Genomic DNA, 20720 nt, shown 5'->3' on the forward strand with positions numbered 1-20720 from the left:
GTTCACACTCTTGCCTGAAACAATTATATATTACCAAGCAGTAGTGCAAGCAGATTTAATGAAGGCGCCACTTGATATTCTTTCTGGATGTTCTCTACTGTAGTCGCTACTACTAGTGAGTTCAGATTTTTTTTTATATATGAATTGAGATGTCCTGATCTGTGGGGCTACTACGAAAATCGAAGTTCGTATCGAACCATCCCCGTCACTCGTATTAAATAGTAGCGTAGCGTCAGCGGGACGGCAAGATACGAATTTCGTAGTAGCCTCGCTAGAACGCGTCCAGTGTAAACGATGGGATCTTTCCTTCGACAACAAGACTTAATTCGTAGCAACAAAACGGTAATACCCAAAAAAGTTGTTCTAGATGTAATCAAATTGATCTTTGATCGCACTTGGAACCTACGAATATTATCAGGTTGGAATTGTAATCATGAACCAATATCAAACTGTATGGAGGCAGTCCTTTTATTTATTACTTATGGCTACACCAACAAAGCATCTAGTTACTGTAACTCTGGCAACACCACTCACTAACTGTCAAACGACGGCAATAGTACGTTTATCCGTGTCACTTTTCTGTTGTCGATAAATACGATGCATAAATTGTACAAAACAGATTTATATTGGTCATTATGAAAACTTGACCTGTTTTAATATTCAAATCTTCAAATGGAGAATTGGGAATTAGTTACTTACACCAAAGAATAGTGAAAACAGTAACTAGTACATCCATTTAAAATGTCGAAGAATGGTGAAGTGTCATCAAACCAAGGTAAGAAATAAAAAGCTCCGGTAAATTCCATATGGTCTAGACTAGACGGATTGTTTACAAACTGTATAGTTTATTTGGGCCGCAAATTATGATGATCCGACTCACCGTGATCGTTAATAATATTACAGGGCCTAGTAGACCGAGTATGCCGAAACCCGATTTGAATTTATTCAATACTGAGAAGCGTAAAATAATGGATCTCCAAATTGGCGGGCCGTCAGGTGATGGTGCTGCGTTTTTACCATTTCCCGCGAACAACACTGCGGCGCCGCGGCCCCGCATGCCGCCGCGAACTATCAGAGATGTGCTGCCTGAGAATACGAGGTAAATACTAACCTCTTACCTACATTATTTTCGTAATTACTAGACAAATGACAGGTATTTTAAGATATAGCGGGATAAATTGTTGTAAAATACTATAAATTTGACCTTAATTAAACATATTGTGAGATTTTCTAATGTTGACAACATTAAATGGCTACATTTGTTATGTTCTATACCAAAGTAGGTATATTTGTTTAATGGAACTATACCTATAAGACATGACTGACCATTATCCAACTTAAAAATAATATGTATATTTATGAACAGGAAGAAGACATTTTAAATAAAATATTCACAGTTTAAATAAGTTTTTTTTTACATATAGTTTAAGACAATATACAGTGCACTCATTCACTACTAATTTTATTATGCATGAACCCCCTGTCTGTATGCTACTAGTTGACAAAAGCCTCCTCCAACTATTGCCAATCTTCTCTATTATTGGCCACTCTTGTCCATGTGCTACCTGCAATGGCTTTAATGTCATCAAAGGAATTTTCAATATGCCATTGTAACAGCAGTTGTTCTTTACTCTGCTAAAAAACTTGTAATTTTTAACATTCTTCATTATTTGTAGGGATAGATGCAGAATTTATCCGTCCATGCAGTCATCAGGCAAATTACAGCTGTCTGCAACAGAGATCTATGATTTCACTGCTGATGACTTGCTTGATCTTGGTGAAATAGGCCGGGGTGCCTTTGGAGCTGTGAATAAGATGGTCCACCGAAAGTAAGTAACAAAATATATTTTTTACTATGTTGTAGGCTATAGTTTGAATAGCAGAGCTAATATCTACATTTAATTCTTTCATTTGTTCTTGTGGCATGGTTATGAAATTAAATCAGTTCACAACACACACAACAGTACATTTACAAATGCACTGTTGTGATTGTTGTGTGTGCACAAAGTGTTCTTTGTGCACTGTTTAACCTGTTTTTTACTATAGTTAATGCAGGCAATAGTTATGATTATACATAGGTACTTATCATTCATAATTCTAGTCACTATAACCATTATCATTATGGCAGCTTATGGGTGATGTGTGCATATCATTGTTCACTTGTGTAATTATTTGCAAAATGTTTCTCAAGTTTTTATTAGATTAAGAATCAAGTAATAATAATAAATAACAATGGCTCATGTAGAGTAATTTAAATTTTTATTTACAAAAAGTATCATGCACATTTTCAAGTTTCGTTAAATTTTAGAACAAACCGTGTCATGGCTGTGAAACGCATCCGTTCCACTGTGGATGAGAAGGAACAGAAACAGTTATTGATGGACCTTGAAGTAGTCATGAAGAGCAACGACTGTTTATATATTGTCCAGTTCTACGGAGCACTATTTAAAGAGGTATGCAAGTGTTGGTATGCAAAACTGCCACTGTAATAAATATGTAATTGTAAGAATGAAAGCTATATTAAGAAATGAACTGGCACAAGAGGGAGAACCGGGCAATTTTTTTGTCATTAGTTACTGTTTTGTAATTTACTTTCATGTTTTCTTATTAGTTGTTTTGTTAGTTTTAGTGCTAAGTAAAACCGACAGTCAAGTTTAATTATTGCATAAAAAAACCATCAAATTTCAGGGAGACTGTTGGATTTGTATGGAGTTAATGGACACTTCATTAGATAAATATTATAAATTCATTTGTGAGCGGATGCAAACTCGAATACCTGAAACCATTATAGCCAAAATAACCCTTGCTACAGTGAAAGCTTTAAATTATTTAAAAGAGAAGCTAAAAATTATTCATAGGTAAGTCAACACAATCACATTATCCTCGTAAGGTTCAGTGTACTAAATTGAGTACATATGTTAAAAAAATATCAATTTTGACAATAAATTTTAAATTGTGATAGTCAAGATAGTCAATAGTGAAAAAGATTACAGTATCACTTTACCTTGGCAGTTATTGTTTTTTTTTTACAGGGATGTCAAACCATCTAACATCCTTCTAGACAGAAGGGGCAACATAAAGTTATGTGATTTTGGTATATCAGGTAAGCTTGTGGATTCGATAGCCAGGACTCGCGATGCTGGATGCAGACCATACATGGCTGTAAGTGTTAACTTTTAATAAAATAAATGTATGACATTCTAATAGTTATTTACTAACTTTTGCCTTCAATTTCATCTGCATTCTGCGGGAGCACTTTGTTGAAATAAAAAGTAGTCTTATGTTAATCAGGGATCTGTAGTTTTCTGTTTGTAAAAGATTTTTTATAAACAAGTATCTATACCTCTTTATTTTATTAGTATTAATAGATGCGAGATAGATTAGAATAAATAGCAAAGTACAGTAAATTTATTTATAAACAAACAATATGTACATTCGCACCTTTAAAATTAAACTGAAACAATTCGAAATATTCACATTTCCAAAATAAACTTTAATTAAAACACAATATGGTTGAATTTTAAAATGAGATAGTTTCGAATTATTTCAGTTTAATTTTGAAGGTGCGTATATGCTTATTAGTTATAACTTTCTTGTGATGTTCAATGCGCTGATTTGTAGTTAAGATTTCTAGTGGAGATTGAAATAATATCATATACTTTTATTGCCCTGTTCCGTAGAATGTGTAATTAATTGTTCTAAAGATCCCCCTTCTCTTGACCAAACTTAGTAACGCCTCCTAATTTTGTCAGAAGGTTCTACTGCAGCCACTGCTTCATAGAAAGCCTACATGTCCACACGGGGCTCTCCCCGCGTTGAGAACCACGGATTTATTCTAAACGTGATTTTCAGCCGGAGCGGATTGACCCGGGGCGTGCACGGGGCTACGACGTGCGTTCCGACGTGTGGTCGCTCGGCATCACTCTGATGGAGGTGGCCACGGGCGCCTTCCCCTACCCGCGCTGGGGCTCCGTGTTCGAACAGCTGCAACAGGTGGTGCAAGGCGAGCCGCCGCGCCTCACCAATGCCAACAACGCCTTCTCTAACAACTTCGTCAACTTTGTTAATACTTGGTATGTGCAATTTCAAGATTTTCAAGTTGGCGTAAGATGGCGCATATCAGGGCGGCTAGCTTATAGTTTCGATTTCATTCTATATGCGATCCCCCTCAATGCTTACCATAAAAACACACATATCATAACACGAGAAAACGCACTGAACACATTCGATCACAATACGAGTAAAGTAACGAATGACGATCGAATACAAAAATGCTTGCCCGGTTTTTTTTCTCATCCAACCTTGCATTGCAGGGTGGGGTGTTGGATAGGTCTTTTAAAACCATCAGGGGGTTGCTAAAACGATTTTTCGATTCAGTGATTTGTTTTCAAAATATTCAACTTTAAAGTGCAAATTTTCATTAAAATCAAGCGCCCCCCCCCCCTCTAAAATCTAAACCTCTAGTGGAAAATTTGAAAAAATTCAGAACGGTAATAAGTATATCAAACTTACAAGGAAAGCTGTAACGGCTAAGTTTTCTTGAGAATTATTAGTAGTTTAAGAGTAAATAGCAGCCTAAGGGTTCCAAAACTTGGAATATTCCGTACAAAATACGACATCCTTAGAAAAATAAACATATAACTTAATTTTTGCGTAATGGCTACGCAACCCTATTTCGGAAGTGTCTGACACGCTCTTGGCCGGTTTTTAAATTATTCAGTTGTCCATTTATTAAAAAGAAATCAAATTTCACCACAAAAAATAAGTAATATTGTTTTTAAATATATACAAAACCTTGTGGTAAAAGTGATAAAAAGTCAGATAATCTTTGTTGTTGGGTCCAATAGAAAGTTACTTACTGTAAAAGTTGCGATTATTTTGTTCGTGTCACAAATTGCCGGACACCCATCATTCCCTAAAGGTGCGACGTAATTTATAAAATTATCACTAGGTGTTATTATTTCCTTGATGGCTGGTTTTAGAAGGGGATCTTTTTTTAATGAAAGTGCGTCCAGCATTCCTGACATGCGCCATTTTCAATACCTTTCTCTATTTATCATTGGTACACATTAGACCTCAATCGAACGAAACACGCAACAAATGATATGCTTTTTTAATCCATTATAGATGATTTTAAAAATAATACTTTACACAAAACTTATGATTCACAGCCTCATCAAAGAAGAAAATCAGCGCCCGAAATACAACAGATTATTGGAACATTCATTCATCAAGGGCATAGATCAGAGCAGAGCCGAAGTAGCGGCACACGTATGTGAAGTGTTGGACGCTATGGAGCGCAGCGGCGTCAGCCCTTTCACGGCCGACCAGCCTGCGCAGGCTTGGGCCGATTAATCCGAAACATGTTTCGTTTGTGTTGTGAAAAGTCTGAGCCCTCCAAGTCTTGCTGTTCATGGTAGTATCGCTAAACTAGCCTTCACAAGTCTGAGCTTAGAGGAGTCTCCAAGCTACTTAAAAAATATATAATACCAAGCCATAGCTGACAGTTGTCACTAACTCCAGAGGCTCACATTTTCTCACAATACCTATCTGTCATGTTTTGTCAGTCATGTTGTTGGACAGGCAAACACTAAAAGAGTATTAAATTGTAGAAAATCAGTTATGCCTGATAGAATGAAACAAAATGACACCTTACATAAATGTATTCTGTAACTTTCCATAATAATGGCCTGCACACTGGCACTGGCCTCGCAATCATCTGCTAAACTTTTTCATCACATCTGATACTAGCAATGCACATTTGTGTCATAACGTTTATTCTTCTTTTTACCACGAGTGAACACAAATATAGGCAAAAGAGAATTAAATTAATCCTTTGTGAATGCATGTTTGGCTTACCTTGCACGGCCAGCTCTTGATTTTTCTTGGTGAGGTTGGAGTTGCATTTTGGTATTTCCAAGTGAAAATGAAGATGTATAGTATAGTAAAGTAATTATCTTAGAACAAGTAGTAAAAATTCGTAACTTATATAATCTCTATCAACAAGTTCACAGTAATGAGAATATTTTGTATGACCTCTAGGATCCTGTAACCTAACTATCTGTACCGGGTTCTCTGTTTTATACTGTCCTTGTTCTTTGCAACATGTAAATATTTAATATATTCAATGCTATATCATGTAAGTATGTACTTTTATATAGCCTATCATATATTATGCTTTAATTAATGGATCCTAATATTATAAACAGTTGACTCAATTAAGCAAAATATTGAAGTAACAGTTTACACTACCTGGGGAACCTGGCAACTGATCCATCATGATTGTAAAAGTTGTCTGTCTGTGTGTGAATTGCTTGTACCTAATTAGTTTCTTTGGCTGGCTAAATTCATATTAAGTCTTAGGGCATACAATATGCAGGTAATTATATAAAATGTGTATATACAGACCGATAATAATAATGAAACTGAGCTATGACCTAAAGTTGAAATTAGTTTATTAATTTAAATGCAATAATTTATGGCAGCATAGAACACTTGAAGCTATCAATAACCTGCAATAAAATTTCACTATCTATATGATTACTATCTTCTATATTATATTTGTTTTGGGTCTCATTACTATTGTATTATGTATGGCATAGATTGAATTAAAATAGATAATGAAATAAATTAGTATTTTACAATAAAAGTTTTATTTTGTAATATTATTTGCTACAAATTAATACTTATCATTATCACTCTAAAATCTGACCCATCTTTGTAGGGTTCACTTCTTTTCCAAATTTCACAAAAAGTTTGTATTTGGTTCCATCTGTGAGCTGTGGTGTAAGATATATTGCATCCATCGTCTTTGGCTTCATTTCAAGAAGAGGTATCCACATATCTACTGGTATGACTCTGTCTTTTCTTCTGCCCCAGAAGTCTACAGCAGATATTTTAATATACTTGTCATCTTCACTTACATATAAAAATCCAATAGTGTTGTTAAATGGTAGACTAGCTAGTGAAAAAAGAATTCCTCCTGTCACACCTGAAAAAATTAAGCCATGAAAAACCGAAAGGTGCACTGAAACCCTTATTTATTCAACTCTAAATAGGTACTAGCCTATATAAGCCGCTGCAAGAAAAGAGTATTCCGAAAACACTCCCAGTGATTCCATTAATCCACAGCCAGGTATTGCTAATGTAGTACCGAGAAGATGATACATTTTTATCCTATTTAAAGTAGCAATATGCCTAATAAATGGGAAAGAAAACACAGTTTCAAATTTTTGGGAATTTTCATGATCTTTTGTACTGTATTTGACAGCAGTTAGGGTTTGCATCGGACTTCGAAACGCTGACCATTTTGTTTTGAATAGACATATATTTTTAACAATAAGACTATTAATCCGCATAATAGGAAAATCAAGTCAAAAAACTGTTTACCAAAGAGCTGTTTACATAAGATCTAACCTCAAACATATTCGTGTCAAGTTGTCAGTCTATGAGTCTATCCTTGTTATTTTTTTTTGAGATATTATAAAAAACGTTAATATTAAATTTGTAACTGGATGCAGTCTGTAATTATTAGCTTCTACCCTTTTCTATATAGCATGAGCCACTATGTAAATGTAAATAACCATGAATCATTAACAACTTAATAAAAAAAAGTTTGAATTGAACTTCCCGATCAAAACGCAGTAATTATATACTCTTTGTCCCGCTGGGCTACTACGAAACTCTAAACTCGAAGTTCGTGTCGTGCTGTCCCTCTGACACTTACACTATTTAATACGAGAGCGAGAGGGACCGCACGACACGAACTTCGAATTACGAGTTTCCTAGTAGCCCTGCAGTTTCTATGGGCATGTACACAAAAAACAGCCGGTATTTCCATGTCGGTGTTATCCGGGCCAGGAAAGAGAGTCACCCACGGTATCGATTTCATACATCTTATATGGTTGCGTTCACATTTACCTATCTGATGCAGTGTGTTTTCGCATTAAAGCTTTAGAGAGAAAGAGAGACGGAGAGCATCAATCTTTGATCACAACACAACACGACAGATAAATGTGAATGCACTACATCTACATCTACACTTTCGTCTGCCGTGTGACGGATCCGTCCAGGCCACGCCCCCAAAGTAATTTGTACCTTATGCTTATTTCGTTAGAGTCCAATTTTCTTCGGATTTATTGTATGTAAATATTTAAGGGGGGCTCGCATGCAACAAACGTTTTGCCGTTTTTTGCTTGATATTAATGAAGGCAACAGGTAGACACTTGAAATAGTCACAGAATCTTCAGTTATATAATCACTTTAAAAATAAATAATTAAATTGAAATAAAATAAATATTTAGTGGGGGCTCCCATACAAAAAACTTTATTTTTTTGCCGGCTTTTTTGCTACTGTTGTATAGATTATGGTACGGAGCCTTTCGTGGGCGAGTCCGACTCGCACTTGGCCGGTTTTTACCTTTCTGGGGCTACTACGAAACTCGAAACTCGAAGTTCGTATCGTACCGTCCCTCTCGCTCTCGTATTAGATAGTGTAAGTGTCAGAGAGACCGCACGACAAGAACTTCGAGTTTCGTAGGAGCCCTGCTGATGGTAGTGCATAATTTGGACTTTGTACCTTGCCGTCTCGCTGACGCTTATATTATTTAATACGAGAGTGAGAGGGACGGTACAATAGGAACTTCGATTTTCGAATTTTGTAGTAGCTCCCCTGGACCTGTCACTGTCAAAATAGATCTTGCTCCGAAATTTTGACACGGATTTCGCGCTGTCATCGTTCATCCACCATTACGTCTCATATTTCGTTTTCTAGATTTTTTTTATCGTAGAACAGCAAAACTTACTAGACACTGGCAAAATTGTCCTCCAATGGACAGCGCCATATTTTTCTAATAAAAAAAATTTTTTTGACACTGTCACTGTCAGTCAAGTCTCAAGTCAAGTGACAGACAACTAGTTCAGACAGACCGAGACGGCGCGCGTGGTTTTTAATGTTGTTTTGAAAAAGTTAAATTAAAATTTATCATTCTCCTAAAAATCAGTGAAGTTACACTATGTAAAATGGCTTACTTACTTAAAGAAGTGTAAGTAATCAAAATACTGACTATCGCCTTTCCCTTAAATTGTTTTATGTGTTCATAACCTGTGTGCTCAATACGCAACATAAGCGAGCCTTGGTTTAAGTTGTGTATATAATCTGTGTGGTCTATAATCTGAGCTAACCTCATGCTTCTTAGGTTTTTCTGTATGTGTCTGAAATTAAATTTAAGTACTTACCTTTCATGGAAGCTTGCACGCCGCTGTGAAGCAGTGTGAAATATGCAATCGGCCCGCGTTTGACTAAAAAGTTCAAATATAGTCTTTTTTTGTGCTTGTGAGAGAGATAATGCTGCCTTACAAAGTGCTTAGTTATTATTCCAAACTAAGATTATAATTTATTAGTATGTGTAAAATAACTAAGGTTCATATTATTTATTACAGATATGAAAAGAATGTCGAGCATACAGCTTTCTATACCGGTGGAGATATTTCTTGGACCATAGATGGCACACATATCCTTTGTCAATGTAATGATGTCATTCAAATTATTGACATCAACACATGTTCACAAGCTTTGGTGATAGGCGAGTCTGATGAAGAAACAGAAAGCGATTCTATATACACTTTTAAACTATCTAAAAACAATGATGTTGTGGTCACTGCACATAAAAGTGGATTGATGAAACTATGGGACAGGCACACTGGCAAGCAGCTGAAGATGTGGAGGTCAGGGCACAAGGGACCAGTTGCGAGGCTTGCTTTTGATTCCCTTGATTCCAGCATTGCCTCTGGAGGCTCTGATGGCAATGTACGAGTGTGGGATCTCAGCCACCACACATGCACTAGTAGCTTGAGAGGCGCTACAGGAGTGTTTAGCGTCTTAAAATATCACCCACATGCATCAAAAGAATTAATATTTGGAGCTGCTGATGACACCAAGATCCGCTCATGGAACTTCAAAACTGGTAAAGAACATGTGGTATACTCAGGACACTTTAGTAAAATAACTTCATTGCAATTTTCACAAGATGGTGAACACATGGTCAGCTCCGGACGAGACAGAGTTTTAATTTTATGGAATTTGAATGAGAGCAAGGCAATACGGACTGTTCCTGTTTATGAGAGCATTGAAGCAATGATAATGTTACCTCCAACCTTCAGGGTACCCAATTTTAAGAAAAAAATAGAAACTGAAGGGATTTATGTGGCTTGTGCAGGGGAAAAGGGTATTGTAAAAGTATGGAATGTACAGATGAGTCGAATAATGTATGAGCAAACCAACAGCCTTGTGTCCCCTGCCAAAGAGGAAGGAGGGTTAGCTGTGACACATTTATTGTTCAATGAGGCAAGAAACTTGCTATCTGTAGTCACCGTTGACCACAATATCATTATTCATGAACTAGAAACATTTAACTGCATGAAGCAGATGGTTGGATTCACAGATGAAGTTTTAGATGTAATATTTGTGGGAAAAAATGAAGGGCATTTAGTTGTAGCTACCAACAGTCCTGATTTGAAGTACTATGATTTGGACTCAATGAATTGCCAAATTGTCAAAGGGCACACAGACATAGTTCTAGCACTTGCAGGTTTTCCAACAAAACCTGAATTGTTTGTGTCATCTGGAAAAGATAACTCAGTCAGGATATGGGTCCAAAATAGCAGCAATGAAATTATATGCTTAGGAGTTGGAGTAAGGCACACAGCATCTGTAGGGTCAGTGTTCACTTCTCAAACATCAAATGAATTTTGTACCTCTGTAGGCCAAGACAACTGCTTAAAAGTTTGGACTGTGCCCAAGGATATTGAATGTGCTAATCACATACTGAAATCAAGTCACACAGAACTGGCTCATCAAATGGACATTAATTGTGTTTCTGTTTCACCAAATGACAAAATGATAGCTACTGGTTCGCAGGACAAATCTGCTAAGCTGTGGACAAATGACTTGAGTTTACTAGGTGTTCTAAAAGGTCACAGGAGAGGAGTGTGGTGTGTGAGGTTCTCACCTGTGGACCAAGTTGTGCTTACATCTTCAGCTGATGCTTCCATAAAGTTGTGGTCTATAGCTGATTTGAGTTGCTTGAAAACATTTGAAGGCCATGAAAGCTCAGTGCTTAAGATTGAGTTTCTATCCAAAGGGCAACAGATAATTTCAAGCGGAGCTGATGGTTTGCTAAAGTTATGGAACATTAAAACTTCAGAATGTAAAATGTCATCTGATATTCATGACGGTAAGGTCTGGGCAATGGCAGTCAGTAAAGATGAATCAACAATAGTAACAGGTGGGTCTGATTCAAAGTTAATCAAATTCCAAGATGTCACTGCAGAAAAAAGAGAAAAGGCAGCAAAAGAAAGAGAAGAAATGATTTTGCAAGAACAAGAGTTAACAAATCTTTTACATGATAAAAAACTTATTAAGGCTTTAAAATTGGCGTTACGTATGGAAAGACCATTAAATGTGTTAAGAATAGTCAATGAAGTCCTTAAGACAGGAAATGATCAGCTCTTTGAGACTCTTAAAGAAATAAACCACACACAGAAAGAGATATTACTGAAGTTTGCCTCAGAATGGAACACTAATAACAAGAATTGCCATGCGGCTCAGCTAGTTTTCAACATTTTAGCCCCAGAAATTATCTCTGGCAGTTTAAAGTTACCTTCACTAAACAGCTTCATAGAAGGAGCACTCCCATACAGTGAACGACATTTTGAGAGATTGACCAATTTACTGCAAGATCTTAACTTTATTACTTACACTGTAAATTGTATGCAACCACATGCTATCAAAAATGACTAAATAAAAACCACCAAATGACAAAATTAATTTGATCCCAAAACCACAAATCCCTACTATAATATAATAAAATATATTATATAATATTATAAATGCGAAAGTAACTGTCTGTCTGTCTGTTACGCTTTCACGTCGAAACCACTGAACCGATTTTGATGAAATTTAGTATATGTAGTTTGAACCCCAAGGATCAACATAGGATACTTACCTACCTTTTATTCCGATAGAGGTCGCCGCCGTGCGATAAGCTAGATCCGCGCAGACGAGGTCGCGGGCATAAGCTAGTTATAAATATGACATCCACAACATAGCTGAGGTGTGATTAATTTAAACAGCAGTCCTGAAATGAATAGGTGCCTAGATAACTTATAATATTGAGTTTTTCTACTATTGTGTGATAGACACTTACTATATGGCATAATAATAGTTATTTGTGTCACAAGGGAGCAAAATGATGTATTTACGGCGAGGGCGTACATTGAATCCAGAATGTAGCGAAGGATTCTACAATAGAATCCTGAGCGTAGGGTGGGATTCTAAAGTAGAATCCTGAGCATAATGAGGGATTCAAGTGTTAACGCCCAAGTTGAAATTAATTTTGCTCCCGAGTGGCTCATACAACTTTTCACACCAAGCATTAAGAAACTTGAAAAAAATATATATCTAAATATAATTAAAAAACAACCAGCATAGAAAATAGCGTGGCTTTAGAATTATCAACTTCAAAAAATGGCATTTGCAATAAAACACTTCGAAAAGCCTTGAACAGAAAAGTTGCACTTTGCTCCCTCTCGACAGGGAGGAAAAGTTACTTTTCTGAAGGAGAGGTGTGAAAAAGTAATTTATTAAATCAGGTGTTACTTTGCGGGAGTCCATTTCAATGAACGAATAATAATTACTTTGCTCACCTGCGACCTTATGATAGCTACCTTTATAAAACAAATGTGTAATGCTTGTGTTGCTCTGAGGATGAACTCTGGTTGAGTTCGAAACGCGTCAGTGTAGTGTGGTGGTGGTGGTGATAGTTGGGTTTGTGTGTTCTTACAGTGTGGAAGTGGAGGAGCTGTATGAACACACGTTTGTTGCATCTATTAAAGGGGCTGGAGGCGCCCGAACGGAGTGGTGCTGGCTGGCAATGAAAACAAGGCTTCAGAGACGACACGTTTATTGTTCCAGATGCAGTGGCGAACAGGGGGAGAGAACAGACAGACACATCCTTATAAAATAACTCAATAATAATATTAACAACCATAAAGCTAAACCACGATGCATAGAGCTATAGAGTAGACAGTGAAGAGTGCCATTCATTATCAAAATTACTTTAATTATAAAGCCCAGGGCTGCCATGCATTAACAGCATCTTCTTCAATCATAAGGCACTTCTCTTCTAATAGAAAATCAGCAAAGTAATTGTTTTTAGTTCATAATACGAGTTGTTGGCGAGTAGTGAATCTAACAGGGCTTAAGTATAAAATAACGCTTAACATTTATCCGTAGCACGTGACAAGTTACTCATCACGTACTCGTAAGCTTTAGAAATGTCCGGCCGATGCGGTAAAAGCTTGCAAATGCGTCAAACGTGCGCCCGCGCAACCTCACCGAAGGTGTGATCCAGCAGTAGCGGCAAAGCGATCTCGCGCAGCGGACGATTCGCACAGGCGCGACCCCTCTCGCGTTTTACCCGTAAATGTTAAACATGAATATAAGAACTATATTAATAATTTCGTTATATGGAATTATATGTGAATATGCCGAAGGTCAAAAACAACCGATGTAAGTTTAATATCTAACTGTTATTATTCAATGCAATTCATTAATTAAGTGTAAAAGTGTTTTAAGTGATTGATTAGGTATTTAACAATTTGCTTACCCACCAAGTGAACACCTACCCTACCCCATGTGTCATCTCATATTTATATATTAATTCTGCACGGTAAATTTATGAACGTCTGACTAAATTATGTTTAGGTAGGTATATATTCCTTTCTGTCTGTTATTTTAACAAATGTAAATTTAATTAATATACATAATTTATTGGTAATTGTGCGTTGCATACCAACAACATTACGAAAACCTGAGCGGCAAATTGAAATCCCTCTTAACTGTATTGGTAAGTAACGAAATAATTTATTCAATTAACTATTTAAAAACTGAAATGTCACGTTATAGATATGTATTTTATTATTATTAGTTTAATAATTCGCTTTTTACAGTACGAAACTATTAGGATTTGAGTTTTGAACGGCTCACGACGAGGCCACACGACTCGAAATTTAATTTATACGAGTGTCATTAAGAATCAAACAAAACAATAGGCAGTAGACGCATCCGTGGACACATTAACTTCCAGAGTAGTAAGTAGGTAAGTACAGCTGCGTGAGAGAGATGTGCAAAATACTTATGTATCTATATAGCTCCCGGTTCTGTTTAAGTGTTATGAATCTTTAGCGGCGGCCTTAGCCATTGCGAGGCTCCGGGAGGCAGGTCTTTGCGAGCCCTTTTGTCCTTCGTGAAAGTATGTGATGCGAAAATATAGTTAAAAAAATCTGTATATCTTTTAATTTGCTTCGCGAGGCCCCTGCAAGAACGAGGCCCTGGGCGATTGCCCTATTCGACTCCCTCTAAGGGCCCGGCCACATGTCCACGGCGTTGCGGAGTCGTCAACGTAAAACGGCGCGGCGCCCAACGCGTAACGGTGCCGCGCGGTGCACGTTATACGGCGTCGTCAACGTGCAACGACAGGCGCGGCGCACTCCGCGATATAGGTGCGATTCTATAAGTATCAAAACACTCCACGTCGGCGTGGCATAACTCAGTAGGGTTATGCGCTCCGCCCGGCATGCACAGTCACACTCACAGTCTCTCGCTCGAACTAGTCTTCGCACTTGTGTGATTTTTATGAAACTTGTTCATGATGAACGCAATAAATTTTTTTTTTGCTTTGTAACCCTATTCTAAACCAAAGCGTTGGTGATGAATAAGTAATAACGACCTTCGCGCGCAGCACTAGAGTTCAATGTTGCTTGGTGGTGCGTGGTGATTTTGCTAATAAAAATTACGTAGGCATATAAAATGGCCGCTTTTTTTTTATTCAACTTGATGGCAAACGAGCAAGTGGATCTCCTGATGGTAAGAGATCACCACCGCCCATAAACATCTGCAACACCACCGCGTTCGCGACGACGTATAACGTGCACTGCGCGGCACCGTGACGCAACGTGCGCCGTGCCGTTGCACGTTGACGACGCCGTATAACGTGCACCGCGCGGCACCGTGATGCAACGTGCGCCGTGCCGTTGCACGTTGACGACGCCGTATAACGTGCACGCGCGTGCACCGCAACGCCACGACGTCGGCACCGCGCAACGTGATGTACGTTCGTTGCGACGACGTATAACGTGCACCGCGCGGCCGTATAACCACAGAATAAGTAATAGTACAAGTAGTATAACGTAACGTGCACCGCGCGGCACCGTGACCCGTGACGCGTTGGGCGCCGCGCCGTGTATAAGTTGTACGACGTGCCGCGCACGTGACCCGTGACGCGTTGGGCGCCGCGCCGTTTTAAGTTGCCGACGCCGCAACGTGGACATGTGGCCCGGCCCTAAGGCCGCCGCTGCTGAATCTTAGATTTACTACCTACATACTTACTTATTTGTTTTGCAATGTAGACCGTGATTGATTACCTACCATGAGCGCCGGCAGGATTTTTTTCTGAAGGGTGCATTGCTTCTGCATAATATAATGTAGAAAGCTGCATTTATATCTAGGTTTTATTCTGTATCTTAGTCTAGTTCTATTTATTTTCTTTTACGCCAGGGTACCCCCTTACACCCCTATCCGGTGCCCATGATGATTACCTTAATTTACCTTTAATAAGCTCCCGATATTTCGACACGATAAAGGTAAGTAGGTACAGGTACCTACTTACATGCATTATGCCCATAGGCATAAGACTAAGATTAGCGCAAGAAACAAGTATAAGTACCCATCTAATATTATTAACTGTGAATCGTTAAAAATTGTTTGATAATCTTATTCAGATGGTGCTAGACGCTTATCGTAATTGTGAAACTACGGATATCAATACAAATTGGACTGGTCATCAATTGATTCGATTTACTTATCCAATGAATGTTTCACTTTTCGCGCAAAAGTCAGAGTAAAGTATTAAAAAAATACAGCACGACAATGTAAAAATATTAGCAGCGACGTAAAACCAACGTCATGTTTTAGATGAAATCTTCGAAATCTTGATCTTTCGAACATATTACTTAAATACCTACTTTTGCGAGCATGACTAAAATCCATATTTGTCATAATTAATCACTGTCACAGGAGATGCTACTGAACCGGCAGATAAGGCTTATATTACCTATAGCCTTTGTGATGCAGAGCAGTAAAGAACGGTTGTAAAATTTTACCTAACATAAATTTAATTACGTAAATTATGTCTCTACAACATTGTATTAAAGTAAGATGATGATTTTTTTTTCTACAATTAGTTATTAGATTGCCCCGTAAGTAACCTCTATGGATTCTGTCCGAAATAAATGGCTTATTATTATTATTATAAACACTTTCCCACTCACGTATTTTTGTCAATAGGTAGGCGATTGTCGCACCAATGCGCTGTCTATTTTTCTGTTATGTTTACGATGCTATCTTTTTTTAAGGAAGCCTTAGCTTCTTACTATTGTAGGTACTAGACAGGATTTTAAAGTTATAGGGTATGCATTAATTTAATTAAATGTCGCTGATATGATGACATCCCTTATACGAGTGAAGCTCGCTGATATGAAGAGATCCCTTTAATCGATAAGTTCGCTTTTGCACATCTAATTATCCTGTTTTCTGTTAAGTACATGTGTTTATATCTACAATAAAGAGTTTTACAGTACAATTGTATGTAATTACATAAAGCCAATTCAACGATGCCTCATTAGGTACCTACCTACCAAAAGCGCCTCTTTGAATTCTCAACAAGATACAAAGTTACCCACGTCAACTAAAATATCCTATACGAGTACGTACGTAAAAAAAAATTATAACAAAAATTGAACCGTCTACAAAAAACCATGAAAATAATTTTCTACCAGTTGAAGTCGGTGCATCAGCACGAGCCAGCAGGAGTGTTTGAAGCTCAATATAGGTATAGTATGTAGGTGAGGTAGACGACTATAGGTCCACGCCTGCTGGCTCGTGCTGAGGCACCGACTTCAACTGGTAGAAAATTATTTTCATGGTTTTTTGTAGTCGGTTAAATTTTTTGTCATGAATTTTATTTCACGCTTTTTAGTGTAAGTAAATTATCTAAGATACAATAGTTTAATGTCAACTGCTGGTCACCTTTTACGAAAGATTGCTTTTTCCGAGTGTATAGATTAGCTACCCAAAATTTTTGTTTCCCAATATTTTTAGTTCCATTCGCGTTTTTCCCCACTTTTTTATTTTCCTATGCAGTTGTGTTACCATTAGGTTATTTCTTCGGACGCATTAATTTCTAACAGTTTTTGTTGCTAGACGCATTTTTTTCCATGCGTTTTGTCTCCTAGTCCGCATTATCCTCATGCATCTGTTTTACCCGTAGAACCAGTTCTCAATATTGTTTTATCACATACTATAAAATTATTCTGTCACCATATTACTACTTATAAAAAAGTTTTACCATAAAGAAAACGAATGTATCTAGTTGATCATTGTTTATTCAACTTTATAAAATATAATAACATTAGCCTTTGATATTTCACGATTTAAGTATTTAATATGAAACAAATAATAAAACCTGTGATTATAGACTTATATGTATGTTTAACTATAGTTATATTTTTTGAGCGAATTACGGAAAGAAGCGTTGGATGTAAATTACATTAACCCGCAAAACGAAATAAGAAGTGATATTTTTCGAAAACGCAACAATAAGTATTTGATGATGGACAACAAAATTCAGTCAATCGTAAATAATTACCTGCAGGGGTTATCCTCATTAGATAAATGTATAACACTTTTATCGATTCTTAAATATAAAATATAACTATAGTTAAACATACATATAAGTCTATAATCACAGGTTTTATTATTTGTTTCATATTAAATACTTAAATCGTGAAATATCAAAGGCTAATGTTATTATATTTTATAAAGTTGAATAAACAATGATCAACTAGATACATTCGTTTTCTTTATGGTAAAACTTTTTTATAAGTAGTAATATGGTGACAGAATAATTTTATAGTATGTGATAAAACAATATTGAGAACTGGTTCTACGGGTAAAACAGATGCATGAGGATAATGCGGACTAGGAGACAAAACGCATGGAAAAAAATGCGTCTAGCAACAAAAACTGTTAGAAATTAATGCGTCCGAAGAAATAACCTAATGGTAACACAACTGCATAGGAAAATAAAAAAGTGGGGAAAAACGCGAATGGAACTAAAAATATTGGGAAACAAAAATTTTGGGTAGCTAATCTATACACTCTCTTCATCATCAGTTCCACATCCCCAAATGATGATTTTCAAGAGCAAATGCACGAATTGCTACTAAATATATCCAAATTACCATAGTTGCCCCTACAATATTTGAAGAGTTCCCTCGATTTCCTTGGAATCCAACTATCAGATCCTGATTTGGTGCTTATGGGACCTAATTGAAGGCATTCCTAAACGATCTACAAAAAAAAATCAAATCGGTCCATAAATGATGGAGTTCTGAGGTAACAAACTTACAAAAATATACAACCTCCTCCTTTTTCTGAAGTCGGTTAAAAACAAGATATTACGTACTATTCCAGATTGTTTCTTGTAACTCTTCAGTTCGCCTACTTTCTGTTGCTGACTGTACGGGGACATAGATATTGGTTACTTACTTCAATATAGAGTACCTAACTATGTAGGTATGCATTACAAATAAAACATTTGAAAAACAGTTACAGATGCGAACGCAATCATAATGTAAATCATCTGCCTAATCTAAATGATCGTACTCGTATTGTAAGTAAACAACCTTCGAAAGCGTTGCGCTTTTTGCGTCGTCGCCGCTTCACCCGATAACTAAAGCAAACGCTCGTGACATACCGAGCCTCACTGATCTTATTGTATCTGTTTCTCACATTAAACTATTAATGAACCGTGGTCACGAGAAATTAAAAGACCTGTAATTGAGGTAAATAGACTTTATTAACGTTACCTAGGTACCTACATATTTTTAACTTAAAACATTGCGTGAAAGTCTCGGGTAATATTACGAATCAGTGATGATAATGAATGACTTCGCCAAATTCATTATCAATTGTAACGATTGTTACTTTATAACCCGCTGATTACCATAGCCATACCGATGTAAGTGTTGTACCTATACGTGTGGAGAAATGTATCAAGAATATACTTACATAGGTATGTATAATTTGAGGCTTTTTATCCTAGGATTAATTCCCACACTCGTACTCGACACAGCAGATAAGCGTTTGTCAGGTCAGCTAATCTTTTAATTAGGTACGTCTTTGAGCGTCGCCGTCGCGCGTCGCTTCGACTATCAGCGATGCGAATACTTAAGTATTTCGTTTCGTTGTTGTCACATTGACATTGACAAATGCATCTACCTATATGCAGGTCCACAACATTCTTATTAATAATTATAAATAATAATTATAAAACATTAAAAGCGACATCTAGTAACAAACAAATAAACATTGGTGTACCTACCTAAAACATACTATAAGTATAGACCTCATTCATAAATCAATATTCTATTTACTCTGGCAGGTGTAGCCTACCTAAATTCAATTCAATTCAATTCAATTCAATTTGTTTCCATATCTATTAATTTCTTTATTTATTTCATTTAGGTACTTTGTTACCTGATTAGCGAAATGTAGCGCCTTCAAATTGAAATAAGAATCTTGCTTCCAATGAATAGATAATTTCGAACATTGGCGTGGTCAACAGCAACTCGATTTTTATGGGATTAAGTAGACCTACTTTTTCCTGAAGTCAGTGCAGATGTGAAGTATGGCACATTTTTTTTTTTTTTACTTAAAAAGAGGCACCAGCGGTAATGTAATAATGTACCCTCAAGAAATTGAATAAATGATTTTTTTTTTATGGCAAAGCTTAATATGCACACTTACTTACTGCATGTGAAGACACTTAGTTATAGGTAATCATAAAATAAAATAATTAATTATACGCAGTAACTAAACAGTATAAAAGGTACAGTGTTTGGTAGGTATTTATGCTGGATCTAGGCGACATAAAATTCATTGGTATGCTCTAGTGCATAAAGTAAAATCTTCGTCTAAGACCAAGGTAATCAGGGTCAAGAGCCACAAACAAAAAAGTTTTGTACATATTTTTTTATAATGTTTAATTCATTATCAAACTAAAAATAAATCAAAATCCATACTAATATTATACAACTGCGAAAGTGCGTGTGTCGTCTTTCCCGTCGAAACGGAGCGATGGATCGACGTGATTTTTGGCATAGAGATAGTTTATAGGCCAGAGAGTGACATAGGCTATTTTTATCAAAAATGCACAGTTCCCGAGGCAACAGCGCACGAAACCGAATTTCACGCAGGCGGAGCCGCGGGCAAAAGCTAGTAAATCAATATAACTAAAAATGTATAATTATATAGCAATGCATGAAAAATAAAAGGTACATAGTAAGTGAACAACTGCTTCCACTGTTGCTATTTCATTTCCTCACAATCGAAGTGAAAAGCAGTGTAAAACACAAGAATTAAACCCATTTTCCCCTCGACGTGTCTATCCACCCCCGCCGTACCGGCTCGGGTGGCTATACCTACATATGAACGTCTTGGGTAAAATGGCTCGTTTTATGCTCTCGTTGTACAATCTTCTATTTAATTACTATTACTACTATAAGTTAAATAAGTTTAAGTTATTAGTTAATTATTACTA

The 20720-nt window shown here is 36.8% G+C and overlaps 4 protein-coding genes across 5 annotated transcripts in view; 3 read left to right on the plus strand and 1 right to left on the minus strand.

The window, feature by feature from the left end:
* The first annotated feature begins 532 nt into the window (after positions 1-532).
* LOC141429048 (dual specificity mitogen-activated protein kinase kinase 4-like) lies at positions 533-6655 on the plus strand. The gene is made up of 8 exons (XM_074089198.1): positions 533-775; positions 904-1099; positions 1677-1829; positions 2309-2453; positions 2689-2858; positions 3033-3162; positions 3853-4073; positions 5172-6655. The coding sequence occupies exons 1-8, from the start codon at positions 742-744 to the stop codon at positions 5353-5355; spliced, it is 1233 nt and encodes a 410-aa protein (XP_073945299.1). The 5' UTR covers positions 533-741; the 3' UTR covers positions 5356-6655.
* LOC141429049 (transmembrane protein 186) lies at positions 6635-7629 on the minus strand. Its single transcript, XM_074089200.1, has 2 exons — positions 7067-7629; positions 6635-6991 (listed from the first exon to the last, which is right to left on the minus strand). The coding sequence occupies exons 1-2, from the start codon at positions 7356-7358 to the stop codon at positions 6696-6698; spliced, it is 588 nt and encodes a 195-aa protein (XP_073945301.1). The 5' UTR covers positions 7359-7629; the 3' UTR covers positions 6635-6695.
* A 1097-nt stretch (positions 7630-8726) lies between these two features.
* On the plus strand, positions 8727-11827 carry LOC141428637 (transducin beta-like protein 3). Its single transcript, XM_074088642.1, has 2 exons — positions 8727-9044; positions 9442-11827. Exons 1-2 carry the CDS (start codon positions 9022-9024, stop codon positions 11798-11800), a joined length of 2382 nt encoding a protein of 793 aa, XP_073944743.1. The 5' UTR covers positions 8727-9021; the 3' UTR covers positions 11801-11827.
* Positions 11828-13365: 1538 nt separating this feature from the next.
* The window catches only part of LOC141429050 (pH-sensitive chloride channel 2-like), a 40054-nt gene continuing 32699 nt past the window's right edge, over positions 13366-20720 (plus strand). The window contains exon 1 of one of the 2 annotated variants that reach the window (XM_074089201.1): positions 13366-13570. In XM_074089201.1, the coding sequence (XP_073945302.1) occupies positions 13485-13570 (86 nt within the window). In that variant the 5' untranslated portion in view covers positions 13366-13484. The remainder of the gene's footprint in view (positions 13571-20720) is intronic. The other variant, XM_074089202.1, reaches the window with a different exon arrangement.

This window comes from Choristoneura fumiferana, chromosome 6 (assembly GCF_025370935.1).
Source record: "Choristoneura fumiferana chromosome 6, NRCan_CFum_1, whole genome shotgun sequence".
In the NCBI taxonomy this organism is placed as follows: Eukaryota; Metazoa; Arthropoda; class Insecta; order Lepidoptera; family Tortricidae; genus Choristoneura; species Choristoneura fumiferana.